General features: G+C 40.3%; 1 protein-coding gene across 7 annotated transcripts in view; it reads right to left on the reverse strand.

Moving 5' to 3' along the window:
* The window catches only part of LOC120544077 (connector enhancer of kinase suppressor of ras 2-like), a 29,324-nt gene extending 8,581 nt beyond the window's left edge, over window positions 1-20,743 (reverse strand). Inside the window, exons 1-12 of one of the 7 annotated variants that reach the window (XM_039777609.1) lie at window positions 20,238-20,743; window positions 15,083-15,246; window positions 13,863-14,065; window positions 12,634-12,739; window positions 11,790-11,852; window positions 11,569-11,688; window positions 8,466-8,525; window positions 8,236-8,304; window positions 3,757-3,903; window positions 2,146-2,264; window positions 846-1,048; window positions 580-669 (exon numbers count right to left, since the gene is read on the reverse strand). In XM_039777609.1, coding sequence (XP_039633543.1) covers window positions 580-669; window positions 846-1,048; window positions 2,146-2,264; window positions 3,757-3,903; window positions 8,236-8,304; window positions 8,466-8,525; window positions 11,569-11,688; window positions 11,790-11,852; window positions 12,634-12,739; window positions 13,863-14,065; window positions 15,083-15,246; window positions 20,238-20,301 — 1,408 coding nt within the window. In that variant the 5' untranslated portion in view covers window positions 20,302-20,743. Of the gene's footprint in view, window positions 1-579; window positions 670-845; window positions 1,049-2,145; window positions 2,280-3,756; window positions 3,904-8,235; window positions 8,305-8,465; window positions 8,526-11,568; window positions 11,689-11,789; window positions 11,853-12,633; window positions 12,740-13,862; window positions 14,066-15,082; window positions 15,247-20,237 lie in introns of all 7 variants that reach the window. The other 6 variants (XM_039777610.1, XM_039777608.1, XM_039777612.1 and 3 more) reach the window with 6 other exon arrangements.
* Window positions 20,744-21,166: the final 423 nt, after the last annotated feature.

Below are 21,166 nucleotides of genomic sequence, written 5' to 3' on the forward strand. Positions count from 1 at the left end.
GCTGACGTTTCAAAAGACTACCTACAGAAGAATGCTGTTTTCGGACAGGAAGCCCTCAAAACTTCCAAATACTGTCTTATGTAGATAAATATAACATAATCGGTTTGTTTTTTAAAGCCCAAAGGAGCAACATATCACCAACAATCCCCAGAGGAAACAAACACATCACTCAAGTCTTTCTTTGAGACTGAAATAAAGCAATTCAGTCTCCTCCCACTCCGTTTACCACCTAGCTCGACAGTCAGCAACTAAATGTGAAAATCTCCAGATATATCTCTATAGTTGCCAAAGCAACAGAGAGAAACGACAAAGCTGAGAGTGAAAAAGAGAGGGATGAAGGGAAAAAAGGAGCAGTGATAGATTGTGAACACATGGAGGAGATAGAGGCACGAACAGATATGCAGCATGTTATCAGTTTTGACAGGCCAGCTCATCCTTCTACTTTTTGGCTCGGAGATCTAAGAGAGTGAGGATATTATGAGATATCCACCCACTCACCTCAGCTCCCTCTGTCCCTCTCCGTGTCCCTCCTTTCTCTGCCTCCCTTCCTTTTTCTCTCTCCCACTGCCTCCCACTCACCTCTCCTGCTCTCTCTCTTCAGCTTGGCCAGGTCTTCGTTGTCTCCCACCCAGTTGTATTCTACCGGCATTGAGATGGGCCTGAGCCTGCCTGGAGCAAGGAGGCGCATGGGACGTCAATATTACACAGCTGCCCACACACACATCAAACAGCCGCAGACGTCTCAAAAGAATCTCAAAAGCATACAAACGTCACATTCGTAGGGCTTTGAGCTCTTGGCTCTCACGATTACAGCAGCGAGACTTCGGATGAGGCAGAGGTCTTACCATAGGTGGGAGTGCTTCCCCTGCGGACTGATGACACCTCTTGGTTCTGGTCATACTCGTAACAGTACAGTATGGCATCTTCCTCCACAAGAGGAAATCTCCGCCGACACTCTTGGTCCAGGTAGGAGTTTGGTGACTCAGATCCCTCTGAGACATGGACATCCGATTGAGGCTCGTCACCCGACAGATTTCCCTTGTCATCTCTGTGGTAACGGAAAGCAGGAAGTCATTTAAATATCAGTGAAGATCTGGACTAATATGAGAGAAAAGAAGAAGCAATTCCATCATCAGAATGTACTGTAGGATTAATACGTGTAAACTCTCAAAAAAACGGGCAGGTTTTTAGTTTGAAGGATAAGGCTGGCGATATTCTATATATTTGTTGTCAACAAATCCCATGAATAGCCCAAAACCAACAATGTGTTAGTCCGTCTCTCAATACTGGCTCACTTCTCCAGCCTGTCTGTGGCTCTCAGCCCCTAGCCCATTCAAAAAACACTTGCAAAGCCAACTTTTTTACATTTTAACCCGTGCAACCGTCCATATTTGCTAGCTACAGTAGCTGTCTTCTTCTTCACTGCCTTTGTGGGTGCAATGCTACACTTCTTTGTGTGTCACCGACTGTCAGTCAGTGGAGTACTATGAAATCAATAGCATGAATGTGTATGGAGTGTGCTCGTTTGTGTGCATGTGCGTCCTTGTGCGTGTGCAGGATACAAACAGAGACAGTTTAGAACTGAAACACCACAATATTTTCCTGTATCTGTGTCACGTGGGTTTCGCCACTGCCACACCTCTTTAGGAGACTAGCGGCAGGTCCCGAGTGTACTGGGACCTGTGAATGGGAGAAGTCAATATGAACACACATTATGACCGATTCTTTCGCCCTGTGGTTACCAAAGTAAATATTGGACCCATTTTTTACAACCCACATAACTCCTGAACATTCCGACACTAAAATGGCATTTTCCAGACGGACAAATAAGGAGAAAATTAACTTTGTTCGAGACCCGTTTCTTTCACGGGAATCTGGCAACAGCTAATGTCATCTATCAGTCGCTATATAAATATCTGAAGCTAGCAAAATAAAATATGAATAAATTATGCATTTAGGAGACAGGAAGTGTGTACCGTTTCATACCATTGGCGCAGCGTGTAATGCGCTATCTTTAGTTACAGAAAATCTTTGATACAAACAAAATGGGGTCCCACTTGTAAAAATATTGCTCCACAGCACTACTAGTGGTCAAAAACTCCACAGGGTACCTGTGTTTGGTAAAGCATGCAAGTGTTAGTTCACCTGGGGGTGTAGGGTTCTGCTGGAGGAGGGGGGATGTAGAGGTCCTGCAGGGCACAGCTATTCCTCCTGGATGGAGTACTTAAAGTGCTGGTAGGCGTGGCGACACTGCTGCTGGGGCTCTGTGGGAAGATTGGCTGTGTGAGTGAGTGAGTGAGTGAGTGAGTGTTGTGTGTATGTGTGAGCATGTGCGAAAGAGAGAGAGACAGGCAGACAGAGAGAAAGAGAGGGGGAGGAACAGTTACAGGGATTGACACATAGAAATTTTGGAGTTCACAGCAGTCCAGTCAGTCAGTCAGCGACCATTTGTTCGGTTCAGAGTGTGCTGCTGAGCATCTCAACCGTGAAATGAGCAGTGTACTGTACGTTTCGGATGCTCCAGTTCTAACTAGTGCAGACAAGAAGACGGGTTGGTGTGCAGTCTCGTTGTCCCTTTCATTCAGGTCAAGGAAAATCTGGTCATAGCCTACATAGTCTGTTAAAACAGTACAAATATATTGCTCCTTGTTTATTCATTATGCCTTCATAACAGAATATGTGTCACATTATGATATCATCATATAATCAACTTAACTTAAATAGTGAGAGAGATCCAATCACAATATGCCAGTTTTGCAGTGATAAAACATGGACTTCCAAAAACAACTTAGCTTATTAAATGAGTAACAAATGACATTCTTTCAACATATGAATACTAATTTGTCACTGCTCAAACTATGCTAATATGTTGGGTAACTCACAGCTGACTAACATCTGAGATGTATTATGGGGAGATGTGCTTCATCATAAGACCATTATCTGTGTCAGAGCTACTGCAGGGCTTCCACAGCACACTGCTCTTTTTAATAACTCAACAGACTACCTTGACATTGGTAATTTGAGTCACATCTCAGAGCAGAAAAAATTAGTTTCTATGTTCTTTTTTGTCTCTTCTGTCCTTAAAAATGCCAGCAGGAGAGCAAATTTGATTTATGTGGAGAAGAAGAAGAATGAGAGTGTGATGTGAAGGGGGAGGAGGCTGTGCAGGACTGCGCTTCAGGGCCTCGAGGGGGAGAAAACATTTTTTCTGGCCTAGGACTCAAAGAAAGGCTGGGCTACATTAATACACATCCCTCTCATTTCCACCCATTCTGGCTCAGGCACACAATCCTAATAATGTGGTTGCTTTGGCCGAAGTAGGACAACAGATGCCACTAAGGTCAACTTGTGAATGAATGGTGCTGGAACGTCCAACAAATTAGTAGCAAGGTGTGGTACATAAAGAAGGTGGATGCAATAAAAAAAAATACCTGCACAATACTGTGCAAAGCCCATAGCAACGATATATCTCTTAAAAATTATACCTTTTACAAAGTTAATGTTTGCTTCAGGGATCTTGTTTTAGATGACATCCTATTGTAAAAGCGCTACTTTAATTCAACATCATTCTCACTTTGTACTCTTACATTTTGGTAATTTATGAGCTGGTCCAGGATTTTGGTGTCTAATGTCCAGGGTCTGTGCAGTCTCATTTTGAACAGACAGAAGCACAGAGATATACACATACAAATACATATCTACACACAAACAGGCATGCACAAATATATCTGCGGAGGATGAAAGCAGTCATCATACTTGCAGAGCCAAGGGTTTCCATCTCATGTTCTTGAGCAGAGCAGGGGTTGACGTGAGTGTGCTCTGTGGGCGTTTCTTCAGCGTCAGGGTGACACCTGCAGGGTCCCCACGCAGCAAGTTCACCAAGTTCTTCAGCTGCCAGCCCACCTAGCAAACAACAATAGCATGATAAGGGTTTCCTCACACAGGCATCCCCATGACTCAGACTACAGAGGTAACAAGCTTATATTTCAATATGAACATCCAGTTAATGAATAGTACACATGATTTGGATGGCTTTTCTTTACGCCTAACCCACGTCTATGTTGTTATGGCCATTATTTTAATAACACACGCAGATCCTGATGGTTGGAAACTGCGGCACAGCCTCTGAAATTCATGCTGACGAAGATGGTAAATGCAAAGTTGGATGCCAAAGGGCATCTTGTACACCTCCGGTGATATCAATCTACAGGCGCTGTCATGATGTGGCAAGCCCTGATGCTGTGTGTTATGAACAGCTGCATGCCTTGTAAATAGTCTTTAACCCAGTTTTGCTGACACTTGGCACAAGAAACATCCCTCCCAGAGAAACACAGTCTGCAGCTGAACCAAATATGCCTGGTCCAGTTTGGGGAGGAAATATCCTCTCTTGCTTGGCTGACTGCACCAGGTTTCAGTACATCTTGCGTATTCCAAGCAGCCTGAGAAAACGGATATTTTTTAGCCACTGACCTAGCAATCACTTTGTTCCTTTCCAAGTAATTTTTCACCTTGACAGCCACTACACAGAAATGTATCACACAGAAAGTGCATTAAAGAGACAGACAGGCTGAAACAGACACTTTTATACTCCAAAGCATGCTTTATTCTATGATAAAAAAAGATTGTTTTGCTGTGTCTGGCCCAAAAAATGTGTTTATTTAAAGCAGTGAGATGATTTGCTTTATGCTGTTTGATGTAGCTTTTTTCTCCAACTATCTACTGCTTTGCCTTGGTAAAGAAATGTCTGCTTTAAGGTGTTTCTTGTAAACCGTCATGTCACTGGTTTCTTATTTTTGTCTCATTTCCTTTAGGGGACTCTTGTAACACTCTCCAGTGTTAAAATGTACTGTCCCTTTTTCATGTGTGTGAAACCTTCCCCATTTATTGACCTGCACCAGAAATTCAATCTATTCTTGCTGCCTGAAGTTATTTATGTCCAACATGCTGCCTTATTCTTTTACAGTCTTTCAATCTTGTGCACAATAGCACCACATAATTTGACATTTCTTTAGGTTATTCTACATGTGTCATAATACTTTCAATTTTAATCACAAGGCCGCTTTTGCCTTGGAGGATTTTTCCTTCATTACTTTCCTTCATTACTTTCCTTCATTACTTTCCTTTGGTTGATGTAACTCCTTTGCCTCAGCAGCCATTGTTATGGTTCTCGTGGAGAAGGATGTTACAATCCAGTGAACTTTGTTCTGTGTCTTACTGCTGGACTTCTGCCAGCTGCATTAATTATAGATCTCTGAAATGTTTCAAGCATCTCTTCTTTTTATTATTTTTTAGTTTGTCTCTCGAGCCTGAAGATAGTTTTCCTTGCTTTACTGTTAAGACCTTTTCAATACTTCTCTGTCCTCTGGTCCTTCTAAAATTCTTGTGAGAAGAGATGGTGTAAGGAATCCTCCCACCACAGATACATCTAGTTCAATGCAGCATCGCCTTGTTTCTCCAAAGGTTTCATCGTGGCTAATGCCTGCCCCCCATTTCAATGGGATGTTCATGAGCAAAAGAGCCCCACAAATTTGTTCTTCACTATGGGTCACACTAACCTAAATGAATTTACAGTCTTTAAGCTGGTTATGGCAGTCATTACAAGTGACAGTGCGGTTTTGCATAAGCCGGCATGTCAACTGAGTTTACATATTGCCATCACTGAGCTGTCAAACTCACTCAGCTGCTGCTCCTTTCAGCAACAGCCGCAGCAAGATCTTTCATTCACCATCACCTCCATGGCAACATCCACATATGAGTGCCATAATATGTACTAAAAATAAACAGTAAATACAACATTTACAAATCTTCATTTTAAACTTCTTTCAAGGTAATACACAATAAATTAACAAACATGAGAAGACACAAGATATTCAAACAAAGGTCACTCAAGTTGTAAATTTGAAATGCTGCTGCCAATCAATCAAAGAAAGCAAAATGCTTCATGAAATGCACAGGTGTAATTAATACCATAAATCAAAACCCTGGTATTGTGCATGCATGGCCTAGTGACTCATCGTTAATGTAAATAATTACAACTGTGCTTTTTCTACTATGACAGGTTACATTATCTGCCATAAAAGAAAGGTCTGTTGGGAGACTAATGAGTTGTATTGCATGCACTGACACCTCCCTGCTCTCACTTTTTGGCAGCCTTTAAACTATGCTTCACAGTGAGATAAAAGAGCCTTGACACCAAAATCAACTCTGTATTTGCACTTATTCGCTATAAAAATGGCTGCATTTAGTGGGTGAGTTGACTGACTGAAATGAACCTGACTTGAGCTGTGTAATTATCTTGCTGTTGCACACACAAGTAGCAATTATTTTCAACAAAGAGTGCTATATTTAAATTGTGCACCACTTGACGTTTTTGCTTTAATTTCTACTGAATATATATAATATTATGTTTCGACAACAGCAACAGGCAGTTTCTGCAGTTTTGTCTCTTTGCAAAAGCAAGTGAAAGGCCAATTATTTTTGGCTGGTTAGTGCTCTGTTCAGGTTGATGTTCAGCACAGCTAAGAATAATGTGATGTCATCAAATAAGAAGGATAAATTTGGGAGTGCCCTGGTGGTCGAGGGATTTAAGGTGACAACCATGAATGGCAACATCCACAGCCAAGGATCTTTGTTGCATGAAATGTGAGGGAAATGTCAATCAAGCACAGTCCATACACTGCCACCCTGATTTGAAGAGAGGTCTAATTAATAAGTAAAAACACCTGTATGGGTGCATCATGGGTGTCTGCGAGTTTAAATGCTACTAACAGAAATCACATTGAAAATGGCGGTTTTTGGGGCCATAAGCAGGTACCTCCTGATTGACTGAAGTGCTCTCATGAGCACGAGTTCAACAATTTCACCTGACTATCCCACTGACCCTGTGACGGGCAAAGAAACATATCCATTCAGTGAGAGTATAAATCCTCAAAAACTCCCTATAAGAGGCACTGCAGACACCGTCACCACATTTAAGAGTATACTTAAAACTCTCCTCTTTGATAAAGCTTATAGTTAGGGAGTGAGGAGTTGCAGCGTTCGCCTAGACTGGCAGGGGGAGGGTGTGTAGCCACAGTCATGGCGCGCCCCCTCCCTATCACTGCTTCTCTTCATAGAAAGCTTATATTTAGGGAGTGAGAAGTTGCAGCATTTGCCTAGACTGGCGGGGGGAGGGTGTGTATCCACAATCAAGGCGCGCCCCCTCCATATCTCTGCTTCTCTGCAGTTCTTAGCTTTGCTGTTATAGTTTTAGACTGCCGGGGGACTTCCTTTGACACACTGAGCTCCTCTCTCTTTTCATCTCTGTGCAAATGCGTGTTACTAACCTAGCTCTGGGGAGCTTGTTCCCCTGAGCCCTTTTTCTCACCACACGGTTTTCCCTGGATTAGGGTGGCACCTAAATCATGGTTGTAGCTGTCACCGTGGTCCTGCTAGGCGCCCTGCTATGCCCTGCTACACCATGCAATGCCCTGCTATGCCCTGCTACGCCGTGCAGTGCCATGCTATGCCCTGCTACATCCAGCTACGCCCTGCAGTGCCCTTCTACACCCGGCTACGTCATGCTATGCCCTGATGCACCCTGCTACGCCCTGCAGTGCCCTGCTACACCATGAACTACTACAACTACTATTTCTAGTCATAGTTCCTTTATCTTTATTGTGACTATAATTGCCACTGTTCATCATACCCCCAACCAGCAGTGGCAGACAACCGCCCACCAGGAGCCTGGGTCCGTCCAAGGTTTCTCCCTAAAAGGAAGTTTTCCTCACCACTCAAGGTTTCTGCCTAAAATGGAGTTTTTCCTTGCCATTGTCGCACTAAATGCTGGCTCTTGTGGGAATTACTGGAATTGTTGTCTTTGTAAATTATAGAGTGTGGTCTAGACCTACTCTGTCTGTAAAGTGTCTCGAGATAACTCTTGTTATGATTTGACACTATAAATAAAATTGAAATTGAAATTACAGCCAGCCACTTATACAAGAACAGGTCCTGTAGTGCTGTAATAGTGCTCACTGTGGATGTCCTGCAACACAGATATGAATGTGTATAAAGGAATACATATTCACAGCATATACAAAATCTGAGGGGAAGTATTTTTTGTGTACAAAACAAGCGTGTGTGAATAAAATACATTTGGATAAACAATCTGCAAATGCAAAATGTACATAAAAAAAAAATAATATTCAAATTCAGACAGCAAATGTGAAAACACATCAAATAAGCCAGTGGACTTACCACTGTCTGAAGATTGACCTGAATGACTTCATCTCCAGCATGGATTTTCTTACAGCGGTCAGCCAGAGACTGATGGACAGATGAACAGGCAGAGTCATAACTGCAGCTCTATTTCACTGTCTTGGCATGAGCTTACTGTGATACAACCATAAGCGAGTTGTGCAAGTCTACATACACGTGAGCAGTGAGGCCAAGATCTGCGTAAGTGAACACAAAAAGCTTGTACTTACTCCTTCTGTTGTCCCTGTGATTACGTGCAAACCATCATAGGTTGATTTGATATACATGCCCTGTGGGAAGATAGCACAAATATAAAGTATTATATTTGAAAGCAAACTCTAATGTAAGGCTCCTTTAACACATGCATCTTGACTCAGCCACTTGCAGAGCAGACCTGATACGTTATATATATGCAACTCTTAGCATTTGTTTTAATCTGCTTGAAGTCCAAAATTGATAGGAGTTTGGATTTATCTCAATTATTTTTTTAACAGCAGTGAAAGACGTTAATGTTTTTCATATTGAACTCAGTTTTGCCTTATCAGACCAATGTCAAAATGACTACAGGAAGGTCTTTAAATATCACATGGGTGTACTTTTTAAACATGGCACCATCTGAATTTATGTAATTTAATGAGTCTCACTCACAATGCTCCTTCAAGCAGATTGAATCAAACATGGAGAATTATTTATCTGCAAATACTGTTCCTCTGTTGCAGAACAGCTACATGTTTTTTATAAAAGGGGACTAAAGGGCATTACAAAGAAACATACACACAAACAAACACACATACAAACACACACCCAGACATACAATTGGACACAGATGTACATGAGTATGCACACACACACACACGCACACACACACACACATACACACACGCCAGTCTTCAAGATGAGTATAAGAGGTTTATTTTAAGGCCACTGGGCCCACTGTTGTGTTCAGGTTTTACCGAACGGATGAGAGAACTTCCATGCCCCCTGCTAGCATTTGTGTGGGGGTGGGGCTTTTATTGTGGCCCCAAGCAGGGCGCTCGTGCCTGAGTGTAGGTCAGTGCGAAGATGGAGTCCATTGAAGTGCTGATGGTTATAGAGTGGCGGCAAAAATGTGTGTCTTCTCTGCTACTAAATACAGTATCTACAGTTTGCCCCCAAAGTAAGTGCATAGACTGTGTATAATCTGTAAATTTAAGCATTTTTGTATTTTGGTCATTTCAACATGGACAACATGTTCTTTTTATGTTGCTTTTTATCAGCTGACTCATATGCCCATAAGCTCAGCAAAACCCAGTTTTGGGACAGCTACAGTGAGCACCATTAGATGCTGGACAGTACAGCAGCACACAGTTTTACTTCAATGTTCCTACTATTTTGAAATATAAAATGATACCAGTTTCCTATTTAAAGTGCTAATTTAAAAATGCAATAGCCACTTGTCTTTCCAGACAAAGTCCTGGATACTCTGGTTAACTGGATATAAACCTTTAACAGCAAAGTCCTTGTATTAACCTCAGTAACAGTTTTTTGTTTTTTTTTACTGCAATGTATGTGCTGTGAGCATCACAAATTAAAGTCCCTTCACCAATGATGCATTTGGGTTAAAGCTATAGTGCACAACTATTTTATATTAATAATTGTCCGTTACATTCAAGCCATTGCCAAATGAGTTGATACAAAGCTAATTAAGACTATCAGCTCCACAAAACTCTTTCTGTATTACTCAGTATGGCTATGTTTACAAAATGGTGTAGTCCAGCGACATTCGCGCGCAGCAGCTCGAGTGATGTGTTCTACGTCACCACTGAGAAAAGACAACGGCAGCGTTCAGCTTTGGAGATGAATAGGACATAAAAATAACAAGATAATTAGCTCTTCTGAAGAGTCCATCATGTTTTTTTTATGTATAGGGACTGTCTTGCTTTTGGAGCCTGCCTCAAGTGGCCACTCGGGAAACTGCAATCTCCGCAAGGGCTTCATTTTTCAGCATCGGAGGTGGCCGCTTATTGTTTTTCTCGCACACTCTAAACTTTACTAAACTTTCCAGTTTTATTCCTATCAATATTTTGAAGGTTTCCACAGTTTTTTTCAAGTAAATAGCCTGTGTGCTTGGTCCCTTTATGGTCCCAAAACACCTACAGAAGAAAGAGTAAAACAATAACTGATGATATAACTGGAACAAACAAATCAGGCAAGGTTAGTATTAGTGATTGAGCAACTGAATTAGATATTTTTGCAGTGAGTGAGATGCATGCTGCAAGATCATTTGCATATGCCATATTTGAACCAAAAGAAGTCAATATGCTGCCAAAAGTCATGCTGCTGTGATGTCTGTAATTAGTAGGTTTCACCATCATTATCCAGCACTATTAGTAGTTTTGTACTTTACTTTTTTGTAGCTTTTTCCTGTGTTCATTTCATCAAACCTGGAAAACAATTTAACATCTTGATGTTTTAAGTATATTAAACCACACTCAAGTGTAATGAAAAGTATATTATAAACCTGTGTGGGGTATTGAACTTGTATGCTTCTTACATATTGTTGTGTTCACCTTTAAAGAAAGTCTCTACGATGTGATGCTATTGACTCAGTTCATTAGCTATGTCGCTAACTTTGGTAACCTTTTTAGTTTATAGGCTGCTAAATTACATGCACGCTGCAAGGCCAAAAAAGGCAATATGCATTTCATTTTTCTAAAAAGTCTTAACTTGTTACATAGAAACTACCAGTATACTACAATGAAACAAGCCACGCTACATTTTACAAGCCATGTAAAAAGGTAATTGCAGTGAAATTGCTTAGTATAACTTTCTTTTAATTTTCTATGTGGAAACTGTGTATTTCATACAAACAGTGCACACATACAATTAACAGGCCATATAAAGGTAGTTATATTTAGTAGTGATATTCATTGCCTTTTTTTCTTAATATGGGAACTAGTTAGTAAGAAGTAGGCTTTACAGTACAATTTTGGCTGAAAATATATATTACTCAGTAACTACCAGCCATTATATTGGCTTCTCATGTCACAATCCAGTATTATATATATTGTATATATACATATCACCATCTTACAATTCATTTTAATACAATTACTAGCAAAACCTCTTGTTTTTATCTTATTCTTAATTACTGACTAACTGCTCAGTTATGCACTACAACCATTTCCCATTATATCAACATTGCTGGATAATTATTTCTTGCAATAACTATGTAATTAAGCAGCCTGTAATTTACATAGCGCATCCTCTAATGACATAGTGGGTAGGATGACCAATGACAAACTTATAAAGAATTAGCGTGGTTCTCAAAGTCTGACTGAGGGATAGTCTTACCAGTCCTTCAGTGGATTTTATGTTGGCTAGCTGCACAACCTCCAAATGTGCAGCCTGGGACACCATGGGATCGGAGGACAGAGAGATAATGTGGTCGCACACTTCAGACAGAGTTTTACACTGGGGAGGACATATTAGGGATGAGTACAACCTGAAAGTGTGCACATTATAGCTAAATTTACATTTGATCCAGTGTAAAAAAAAAAATGTCAGCAACTCACCACATTCAGGATTTTGTTTTCTGTTTCATACACAGAGCAGTCCTGGGGAACATTCAGAGAGCACTGTTACCTCAAGAGAATGTGTCAAAATGGAGTTATTATTGGCATTTCTGCTGTAGGTGGATATAAGCAAAAACCGAGCAGCTTGGCACCTATAACCCCCAACACTCCCACACAGGCATGCACAAACACAAAACAAATGAATCACCAATGCGGAGGCATGTCTCTCTCTCTCCCTCTCTTTCACTCTGCCAGTCTCTCTCGGCCTTCAACGCTCCCTCTTTCACTCCCACCTTCAATTTTTCCCAGTTACATTTTCCCTCAACTGCATGTTAACATTATCCCCATAGAGACTGTCCTAAAACCTATAAAGCATAACTTTTCTCATTATTTACTGATCTGATTACTTTCACAAAATATACTGATATTCAAATCTGATGAACATTTTATCTGATCTGCAGAGTCTTTAGTTTTGAAAATATCGGAATATTGGATTATGTCACGGTATGAAGGCTTTTTTATGTCCCACTGACGGTAAAAACTAGAACATTTTGCAATAGCAGAATGAAGTTCTCATTCTTGTATCAGTGATTAGCTGAAGTAGTTTTTAAGTTATAGACATTTTAACAGTTGCAAAGCTTTGTTGTTCTTCATGTATATCTTCCATTGCTAAACCTCTAAGTTTTACTCATGTTTAAATATGTATATGGATGCAAAAAATAACAGTTGTGTTAAGGTATTAAAGGATATATAGTGTATGTGTATTTAGAATTAAATAATTCATTAATTGGGATACAAACTTTACTGAGCTGTATAATAATATTATATTATACAATCAATTTACCTGTTGTACAATTGTAGTGAGCTCAAGACATAGCTGAATCACGTTGTTTCTAGTCACGGAGTAATCTGCCACTGCAGCAAATGGAGACCTGAAAAAGAAGGAGCACCTGGAATGAACCATTAGATCATTCTTCCTTTGAGACAAAATAATTGGTAAATCTGTGGGAACATTTCCACACACACAGTTGTGTCCATCACCACACATACACACGCATTAGCATTCCTTTATTTCTATCCACATTTCAATTTCTTTTTTTAAAGGATGTAAAATAAGATTTAGATCTGGATGTTCCTTAAATGTACAGTGTATCATTGTCCTGAAAAACAATGATGTTAATGAACAACATTAAGTGGCTAATACACATTTAGTATATATAAAAACAGCATCTTTATTCATATATGATTAAGGCCAAAATGAGCTGTCATTATGTAATAAATATCAACTGTTAAGCGTACATACTGTACACCTAAAAACATTTTCTTCTCCAAACAATGCATTTACACATAAAAATGAAACATTGGTTGTTGGTTTCTTGCTGTTGGATGCTGTCTGCTTTGAACTTCCAAATTGTCAAACACACACACACACACACACACAAGCAAACGCACACAAACACACATTGGCACAACCAGACAGAGACGCAAAGGGATAAAGCAACATATAAATAGACTTGCTCAGTGCCTTTTTAGCCACCCTGTCAAAGTCTACTTATATAAGGACTTTGCTCATCTTTTCTTGTCAGTTGATTGGTCAAGGACATAACAATAAAAACAAAATGTGGTAAAAACACACTGGAATCCCCAAAACAGACTACATGAACCAATGCATGATGCCAGATAAATAACATGTTCTCATTCCTTTTAGAAGCCAATTTTTTCAATGATTCTGCTGCACGTTATTTTGTAAAAATGTAGAGAAAATACAATCCATATCTCTATCTATGATTCACTTCAGGGCTTTCAATCAAAATGGTGCAATATTTGAGAATATGAGTCAAAACCAGCATTGCTACTGTAACAGAACTTCAAAAACTAAATGGAAAACATTGTGAGTGAATGTATCAGTGTGTGTGTGTGTGTGTGTGTGTGTGTGTGTGTGTGTGTGTGTGTGTGTGTGTGTGTGTGTGTGTGTGTGTGCGTGAACATGTATGTAAATGTGTGTCCAAGTATTTACACATGGCTTTTAACATGATTAAATGTATTACAGGTGCATCTTTTTGCAAGTCTCACCTGTCCAGCCACGCCAGAAGGCTTTTGGCTGCAGCGATCAGGTCCACCACAGAGGTAAGAAAGTCGTTGGGAAGCTTGTGGGTGGCTCGGCCATCGTAATGGCCGCTACGCCGTCTGCCTGTGATGAAGTTCTGCAGATTCTTGGCAGATGCGTTCAGCTTATGAGAAAGAGTCTTCAGATTCTCAGTCTCCAGCCCATAATTCTAAATGAAAAAAAAAAAAAAAAAAAAAAAAAAAAAAAAACCCCCCCCCCCCCCAAGGGCCCCCCCCCCCCCCCGGGGGGTTTTGGAAAGAAAGAGGGGGGAATTAAAGGAAACTAAATCCCAGTTACATAAGGAGCTTTGGGGCTGAAGCAAGGCCCCCCGTGCAGTGATGCAGGATGAGAGGACTTTAGATTCAGATTGCATCTGTGACCTCAGTCCATTAAATCTCCATCCAGTCTCTTGGGCTAACACATATCCATCTTCATCTCTATTCCACTCTCTCATACATCCTTCACAATCTTCTCCTTTTCTATTTCCTCAGTCTCACCTTAAACATCACCACCAAAGTGGTGCTCGGTATTGACATCCATGTATACTATATAGACTCTCCTGAACTAGATGAAATATCTTCATTGGATTATCTTAGGTCATTGGGATCCTGCTGACCTGAATCACAAGGTAACACAGGTCTGAGGTTGCTGCAGTGACATGTAGTGGAGTGTTACAAGCTGTAAAAATATTGGGCTTTCACTCCTTCAGCAGCACATTAGCCCGATCAGCAGAGCAGCAGTCTATCACGCTTACACACACAAAACTTGTGTTTCTGAGACTAAGAGCAGAAATCACTTCCAGAGGAGGCTATAATCCATGTCAGCACTAATGACAGCTGTAAGATTTGCCTGTAGAGGAGATTTTGATCTCTAGTAGATTTGCTGTGATGTTTGAAAATTGAGGTCTTAAGCATTTTCCCAATCAAAATTCTGAAATGACTGACTTTGTTACCTGATTAACAAACTTCATAGATAATACGTTTATGGAAAATTACAGCTTAACATCATTATTATCACTTGAAATCTTACATATCCAAAATGTCTAAAAATTGACTAAAAAACAACCTTATTTTCTAGCTTGACAACACGACATTATTGGGGTTAATCCAATGAACAGCATTGGTCTGGACTCTTTGAGGTGACAGTAGAGAGTAGTGGGAAGCGAGTGTGGGACGCTTGGACTCACCAAAGCACAAAGTAAGTCCACAGCCTCCAGTATGAGCTCTTGGTGGCCGATTCTGGACACTCCCAAATCCTCCAGCTCCTGGTGGGTGATACGAAGCAGCTGGTCCCCCCCTACTTTCTCCCTCTCGAAAGTCTTGATGTACTGCTGCAGGCAGTCATCCAGGCCTGAGGGATTTACACAGGAAAACTTTCAGTACAGCTCGACAACATGAACATTATGTTTGCTGGAGGCATCAGACTTTCTGATTTCTTATGAAACCTCTATTTGCATTATGTGTTAATAACCAAATAGCACTTGATATTGCTTTTCTTGCCAGAATATGTGCTGTAAATCTGTAAAGTGTGAGCACAGGTTGTATTGAGTTAAGTGTGAAACAGTCCGTGCCAAGCAAGAATTCCAACAGATTCCTCCTCCTCAACAGTCCTGAGGTGTAGCTTGAGCTTTAAACTAGAAAAAGCTTTCAACTCAAAAGGGGCTGCGTGTCTGTGCTCAGCTTGTGTTACATCTTTCACTGCTGCTGCAGGTGTGAAGTCTTACAGTGAAGCAGTCGAGGACGTTCAGCAGACTAAAACAAACAGAATCTGTCTCCAAAAATCTCCTGTCTCCATACATTTTTTAACCTTATCAACAGAGGATTCAAACTGTACTGTGTTAACACATTATGTTATACATATATAATATATGTATATACATACCTGTTATTTGCACACAGGTGGTATTTATTTCGGAAGCATTGTATTGGACTATGTATAGGTGTTAATTGTTTTATGTCCACCCTCTGTACTCTTACCTTCCTACCACTGTCCTACTGATGTACAATTATGTAGAAACAATGTACATTGTGTGTTGTAAATAGCAAATTCATTTTACTCGGTAATTCAATTTTGATTTGATAATTGAGTTTTTGACTGCTATTTAGATTTTTCTATATTAAGAATTTTTTTAGGGCTTTTATAGGCTTTTTATAAGAGCAACTGAAGAATGTCATGAAAGGGGGGAGAGTGAGGGGATGACACCCAGCAAACTACCGGGTGAACTAGAGGTCGCTGCCAACTATACACTTTTATCGTCAATTGTATTCACTTTCATATCAACCAAACACACTATTTAGTGAATAACTAATTTAAGGGCAGCTAATGTTTTTTTTTCATTATCGATTATTGTGCTAATGATTTTCTCAATTAATCGTTTGGTCTATAAAATGTCAGAAAATTGTGAAAGATGGCCATCATAATTTCGTAGAGCCCAAGGTATGTCTTTAAATTGCATGTTCTATCCGAGCAACTGTCAAAAAACCCAAAGATATTTATTTTACTATCGAAGAAGAAATACAGCATTTCATTCATTCATTCAAAAACAGCCCATTTCAAAGTCTCTTAGCAGAAGAGTCTTGCAGATTTAAACGATTAATTGATTATTAAAATAGTTGAAGAGTCATTTTCTGTCGATTGAAAATTCAGTGAATTGTGAAATAATTTCAGCTCCAATACATTTATATATGTATTTAGTCTATATCATAGGGGAATGTCACCTGAATGTGCTCTGAATGTTAACTGGCTATCCTTTTACTAGACAGAGAGGGTAGCCTTTGTATGTTTTTTTCTATACACTCAGTCTGTTTCCATCATCTCAGTAAGAGGGACACACACACACACACACACACACACACCTCTTTGCTCATCTCGTCTTCTCATCGCTGCGGACCAATCATATATGTGTCTCAGTGCTGTGCCTAAACCTGATCAAGCATTCAGATCGGGTTTAGCTGGCAGCTAAACGGTGGCGAGGAAACATAGGGAGTTTCATGGTTTTGCATAAAATGTAAAGGCTTAACTAATCAGCCTATTAACCAAGTTAATTGAGACTCATTATGTCAATGAAGTATTCCCCATGTTGCCATAGAAACCATGAAGCAGGGTTTTGGCAGGGATTCTCCCTGACCGCAGGACCAACTAAAGAAATACGTGAAGAGAGGACATGATGCTTTTCAAAAAGTGATGGTAGCATGAGACATCTAGCTTTCATTAGCAAGTTCATTAACAACTTACTCCCATGGGATTTTACATTTTTATGTCAAGCATCATGTAGCACTATTTTTATGGGTATAAATTAAATGGGAGAGTTAAGACACAAAAAGTAAGAGTAACATGCTGTTTATGCTTATGTTTCAAACTGAAATATCAGTTTCATACTTGTCCTCTTCTTGGCTGTAGAACCGTGTAATAGAGAGGCCCTCTAGATGGAGTATACCTCGCTGATTGCACTAAGTAATCTCCGCTACATCAATTTTCCTGTCCATGTGATGTACGGGTCAGATTAAGAGGCACGCTGAAGAGAAATTAAAAGCGCAGCACTGACATCCTGATCTCCATTCTAGATAATCCACTGGTAATTTGAGGTAACGCTGTTAGCGTTGTTAAATAGATTTCTGTCAATCTGACTTGACATTGATCACTGTTAGTGACTGTCACTATGTGCAAGAAAGATTGAAAGAGAACAAATATAAAACTGATACAGTATGCTTCACAAAACATAAATTATGTTAATGCACACTGCCAGGAAGAGCAAAGAGATTAGACTAAGCCTGCATTAAATCTGTGCCTCAAAACACACACAATTCATGAAGACAATACTAGAAATGTACATATCATGTTAGCACAGCTACCACGTACTGAACACATATTCGGTCAAAGCTGGAATTCTTTGCTCTTTTGTAAGCAGAATCTTTTCTTCTCTTTTTCTTTGTCACAGCTGGGACACAAAACACTAACAGGGGGGTGGAGAGGGATTGTGGGAAGGTCATAGGGTGCCCCTATTTGGCCTCTAGTGACATCACAGAGCAGTATGATAATAATGGAACATGTGAATGCTTACGAGAAAACGATGCCAGTCCTCAGGAGCTGAGAATGGATTTGAGTAGGGCTATGTATTGTATATGTATACAAAAGTATAATTTTAGAAAAACTAATATTTAAAAAAGACATGATGTGCATAAAAGTCAAAGAAGTTTACTTTAGTTAAACAATTCAGTACACAGAAAATCAAACTGCCAGTTTGGGATTGTGGTTCACAGGTTCTTAGTGAGCTAATTTTTATATGCTAAAGCAGGCCAAAGTTCAGCCATAGCTACATGGTTAGCTTCTAGCAAAAAGTCAGGCACTGCTAGGCACCGTTAGGCAAGGACACTAGTGGTTTGTCTCAGCATAGCCATCTAGCGGTATGGGGTTTAAACACAACATAAACGTGAACCACTGTGTTACATGAATATTTTTGCACATAAACTAAAAAAATAAAAAATAAAAATCGATATTGCGTTTTTTAAAATCAATAGTATTGCTAAATAAAATATCGCGATACTCAAGTGTATTGATTTTTTCCTTACACCCCTAGATGTGAGACAAGAACAAAAACCCCTCTCAGTTTTCTCTCCCACAGTGTCTCTCAGTGCCACTCTGTCCCTCACTTTAAATTACCATTACTGGGCTCTGGGCACAGAATTGTCTCTGCTCCACTTGTCAGATGTGGGACACTGAAGAGCCCTCTCTCATTTTCAATCTACCGCTTCTCGCTCGCTACATTTCTCACTTGTGCTACCAGCTACTTTACAGATCATCTTAGATCTCATTTAAACTGTTGTGGCCATTCTGTCTTAGCCGTTTCAATGCATCCTATCACCCCTGTGTCTCCTTTGTCTGTAAAAATCCTCCATGAAGCTATACACTGTCTTTACTGAGCCAGCACACTCACAAAAAACGTTTCAAAGGCAGCATTACATTTAGGTATTTGTAACACACAACTCATACCCAGAGAGGTCTGATTCTTGCAATCACAATATGTCTGAGCCAGCAGAAAAGGGCCTACAGAGTTATAGAGTTATGAGTAAGTGTGCGTGTGTGTGGAGGCGATAAAGATGTTTATATGTTTCATCGGGAGCATCTCTGAAGGGCTGTGGCCTGACACGTGAGCATGTGGCTCTGAAAAACAACAGATAACTGAAACTATTCAACTAACTAACAGACAAATACACAGACCTACTGAGTTTAACATCTTTTCTTACATCTTGTACATAGTAATAGCACCGCCAGTGGCAATTGCTTTGTAATGCAAACAGACAAAAAAAGCAGCAAATCTAATGAGTTATCTGTGCCCTGGCAGCAGCTTGTGTGGGCCATTTATAGGTCTTGGACAGACAATTTTCCTCTAAGGATCCTCTCATCCAACACAGCTACCACATTTTATCAATGATGAAGTCATTTGAACAACTATATATTAAGCTTTCCAACTTAATTTGAATGCCCAGGCCTTCATTATTCACAGTTCAGTTTATTCAAAACATCACTTTCTCTCTTGGATGTCGTTAGCCTCCGTGCACGTGTATTTGAACCTCATTTGTCTGCTGGATGTTTCCCAAATGTGAAGCTATGTTCTGATTTACACACTGAAATGCTTATGCCTGAATAAATACCTCGAGCTAATATAGGCTACTCTCAAATACTAATGGGAGAGCATCAGCTTGGGTTTCAGTGCACTATGAGGTTTTTAAACTATTTGTCAGCTGCGACTTCTTTATGACTAAGAACATCTTAGATCAACATTTGGCACAGATGGCTTTACAAGCTCTGACATTGTAGAGCTATGACATAGGCTAGCTCTTATTTTATACATTGCACATATCAATCTTGTTCGATAGCCTAACTTGAAACATAGATTCTGACCCCAGATCTAGTGAAAAGGCTTATAATTTGTGTGTAATACTGGATCTCCGCTATGTTTCCCAGTCTCCTCCGAGGCAACCCGCGCGTTAACAATAACCACCGCAGGACACAATAGAGGTTTTAAACCGTTTGGTGCTGTTTGAATGTGTTGGGCTCTGGAGAAAATGTTCCTCTGAAAGGACAAGTCGTCTCCACATTGTGTAAGACTGAAAAATCGATCAAATGATTTAGGGCTGGCTGTAATTGAAAGCACTAGAAACCGCATGCCGTTGAGGCAAAAAAAAACGAGGCTCAGCAGGTGTTTTGTTCTCCTTTTGGCATCTCGAGTGAAATCTGTGTTGAAATGCGTGTCGACTCGCAGCGCAACACTGTATTCATTGCAATATCGCAGTTTGGTGATATCAGTTTGTATTTGGCTAGCATCGTGCCTAAAGCCTTACCTTTCATCCAGTCAACCACTTGACTGGAGCTCCACTTGCTCACAGGCTCCATAACCAGTGCCATGGAAGAAGTTTGCTGTTCACGCTTAACAAAAGAAAAACACCCCCAATAACAAACTCACTTCCCCTCCTCAAAAATGATAAAAATAATAAAATTAGAAATGAAAAACATTAAATAAAAGGGTTCTGTGAAATCTTCTCTGCTGGTTTTGGGTGTTTACAAACAACACGAGGTAGGTCCAAAAGGTCCAAAATATCGCTTTGACAAGGCTGAGTGCAGCCCAGCAGACTTATGCACATTCCTGTGCTGTTTGCTCGATTGAAAGAGCTCCTTTACTTGTCATTCATGTCAGGCTCAGTGGCGGTAATGCTGGTGGGTCGCTGCTGCCCGACCCCCCGCCCTTCCAAAATACATCCCAGTACCATCCAGGGCAGAGGAGAACAACGCACAGACTGTCACTTCATACTCTGGAAAGGTTGGGTTCCCTCTGAGCATCCTCCCTCATATACAGACATGGAGTCATAGCCTTCACCGTGCGAAGTGTTTAGGTATGAGGGGTGATTGGTGCCACAAAGAGGCAGGAGGCGTTTTAATTTAATGGGAATTAATGACATCCAGATTATACTGGATTTTGGTAAGAACAGCTGAGTACACGAGAAGCTTGGCTGAGTGGCAGCACTTATTTGCAATTGTGCACTGTAGTTCAGGTATGAACAAGCAGACATTAGGAACCATGTAAAATGACTGTGCTGACTTAAAAGAAAATAATACTGTAATTGAGATTTGTAGATCGGTTCAGTAGTTTTACTGCATGTCCATCTAACCACTTGTAACAGTATAGGGAAGTAGTGGTGATAGTACAGAATAGTGTTAATTGATATACTTTTACATAACAAAAGTTCGCTGAGGGCAATGTGGACAATCATCG

The sequence above is a fragment of the Perca fluviatilis genome, chromosome 16 (assembly GCF_010015445.1).
Source record: "Perca fluviatilis chromosome 16, GENO_Pfluv_1.0, whole genome shotgun sequence".
NCBI classification, from domain to species: Eukaryota; Metazoa; Chordata; class Actinopteri; order Perciformes; family Percidae; genus Perca; species Perca fluviatilis.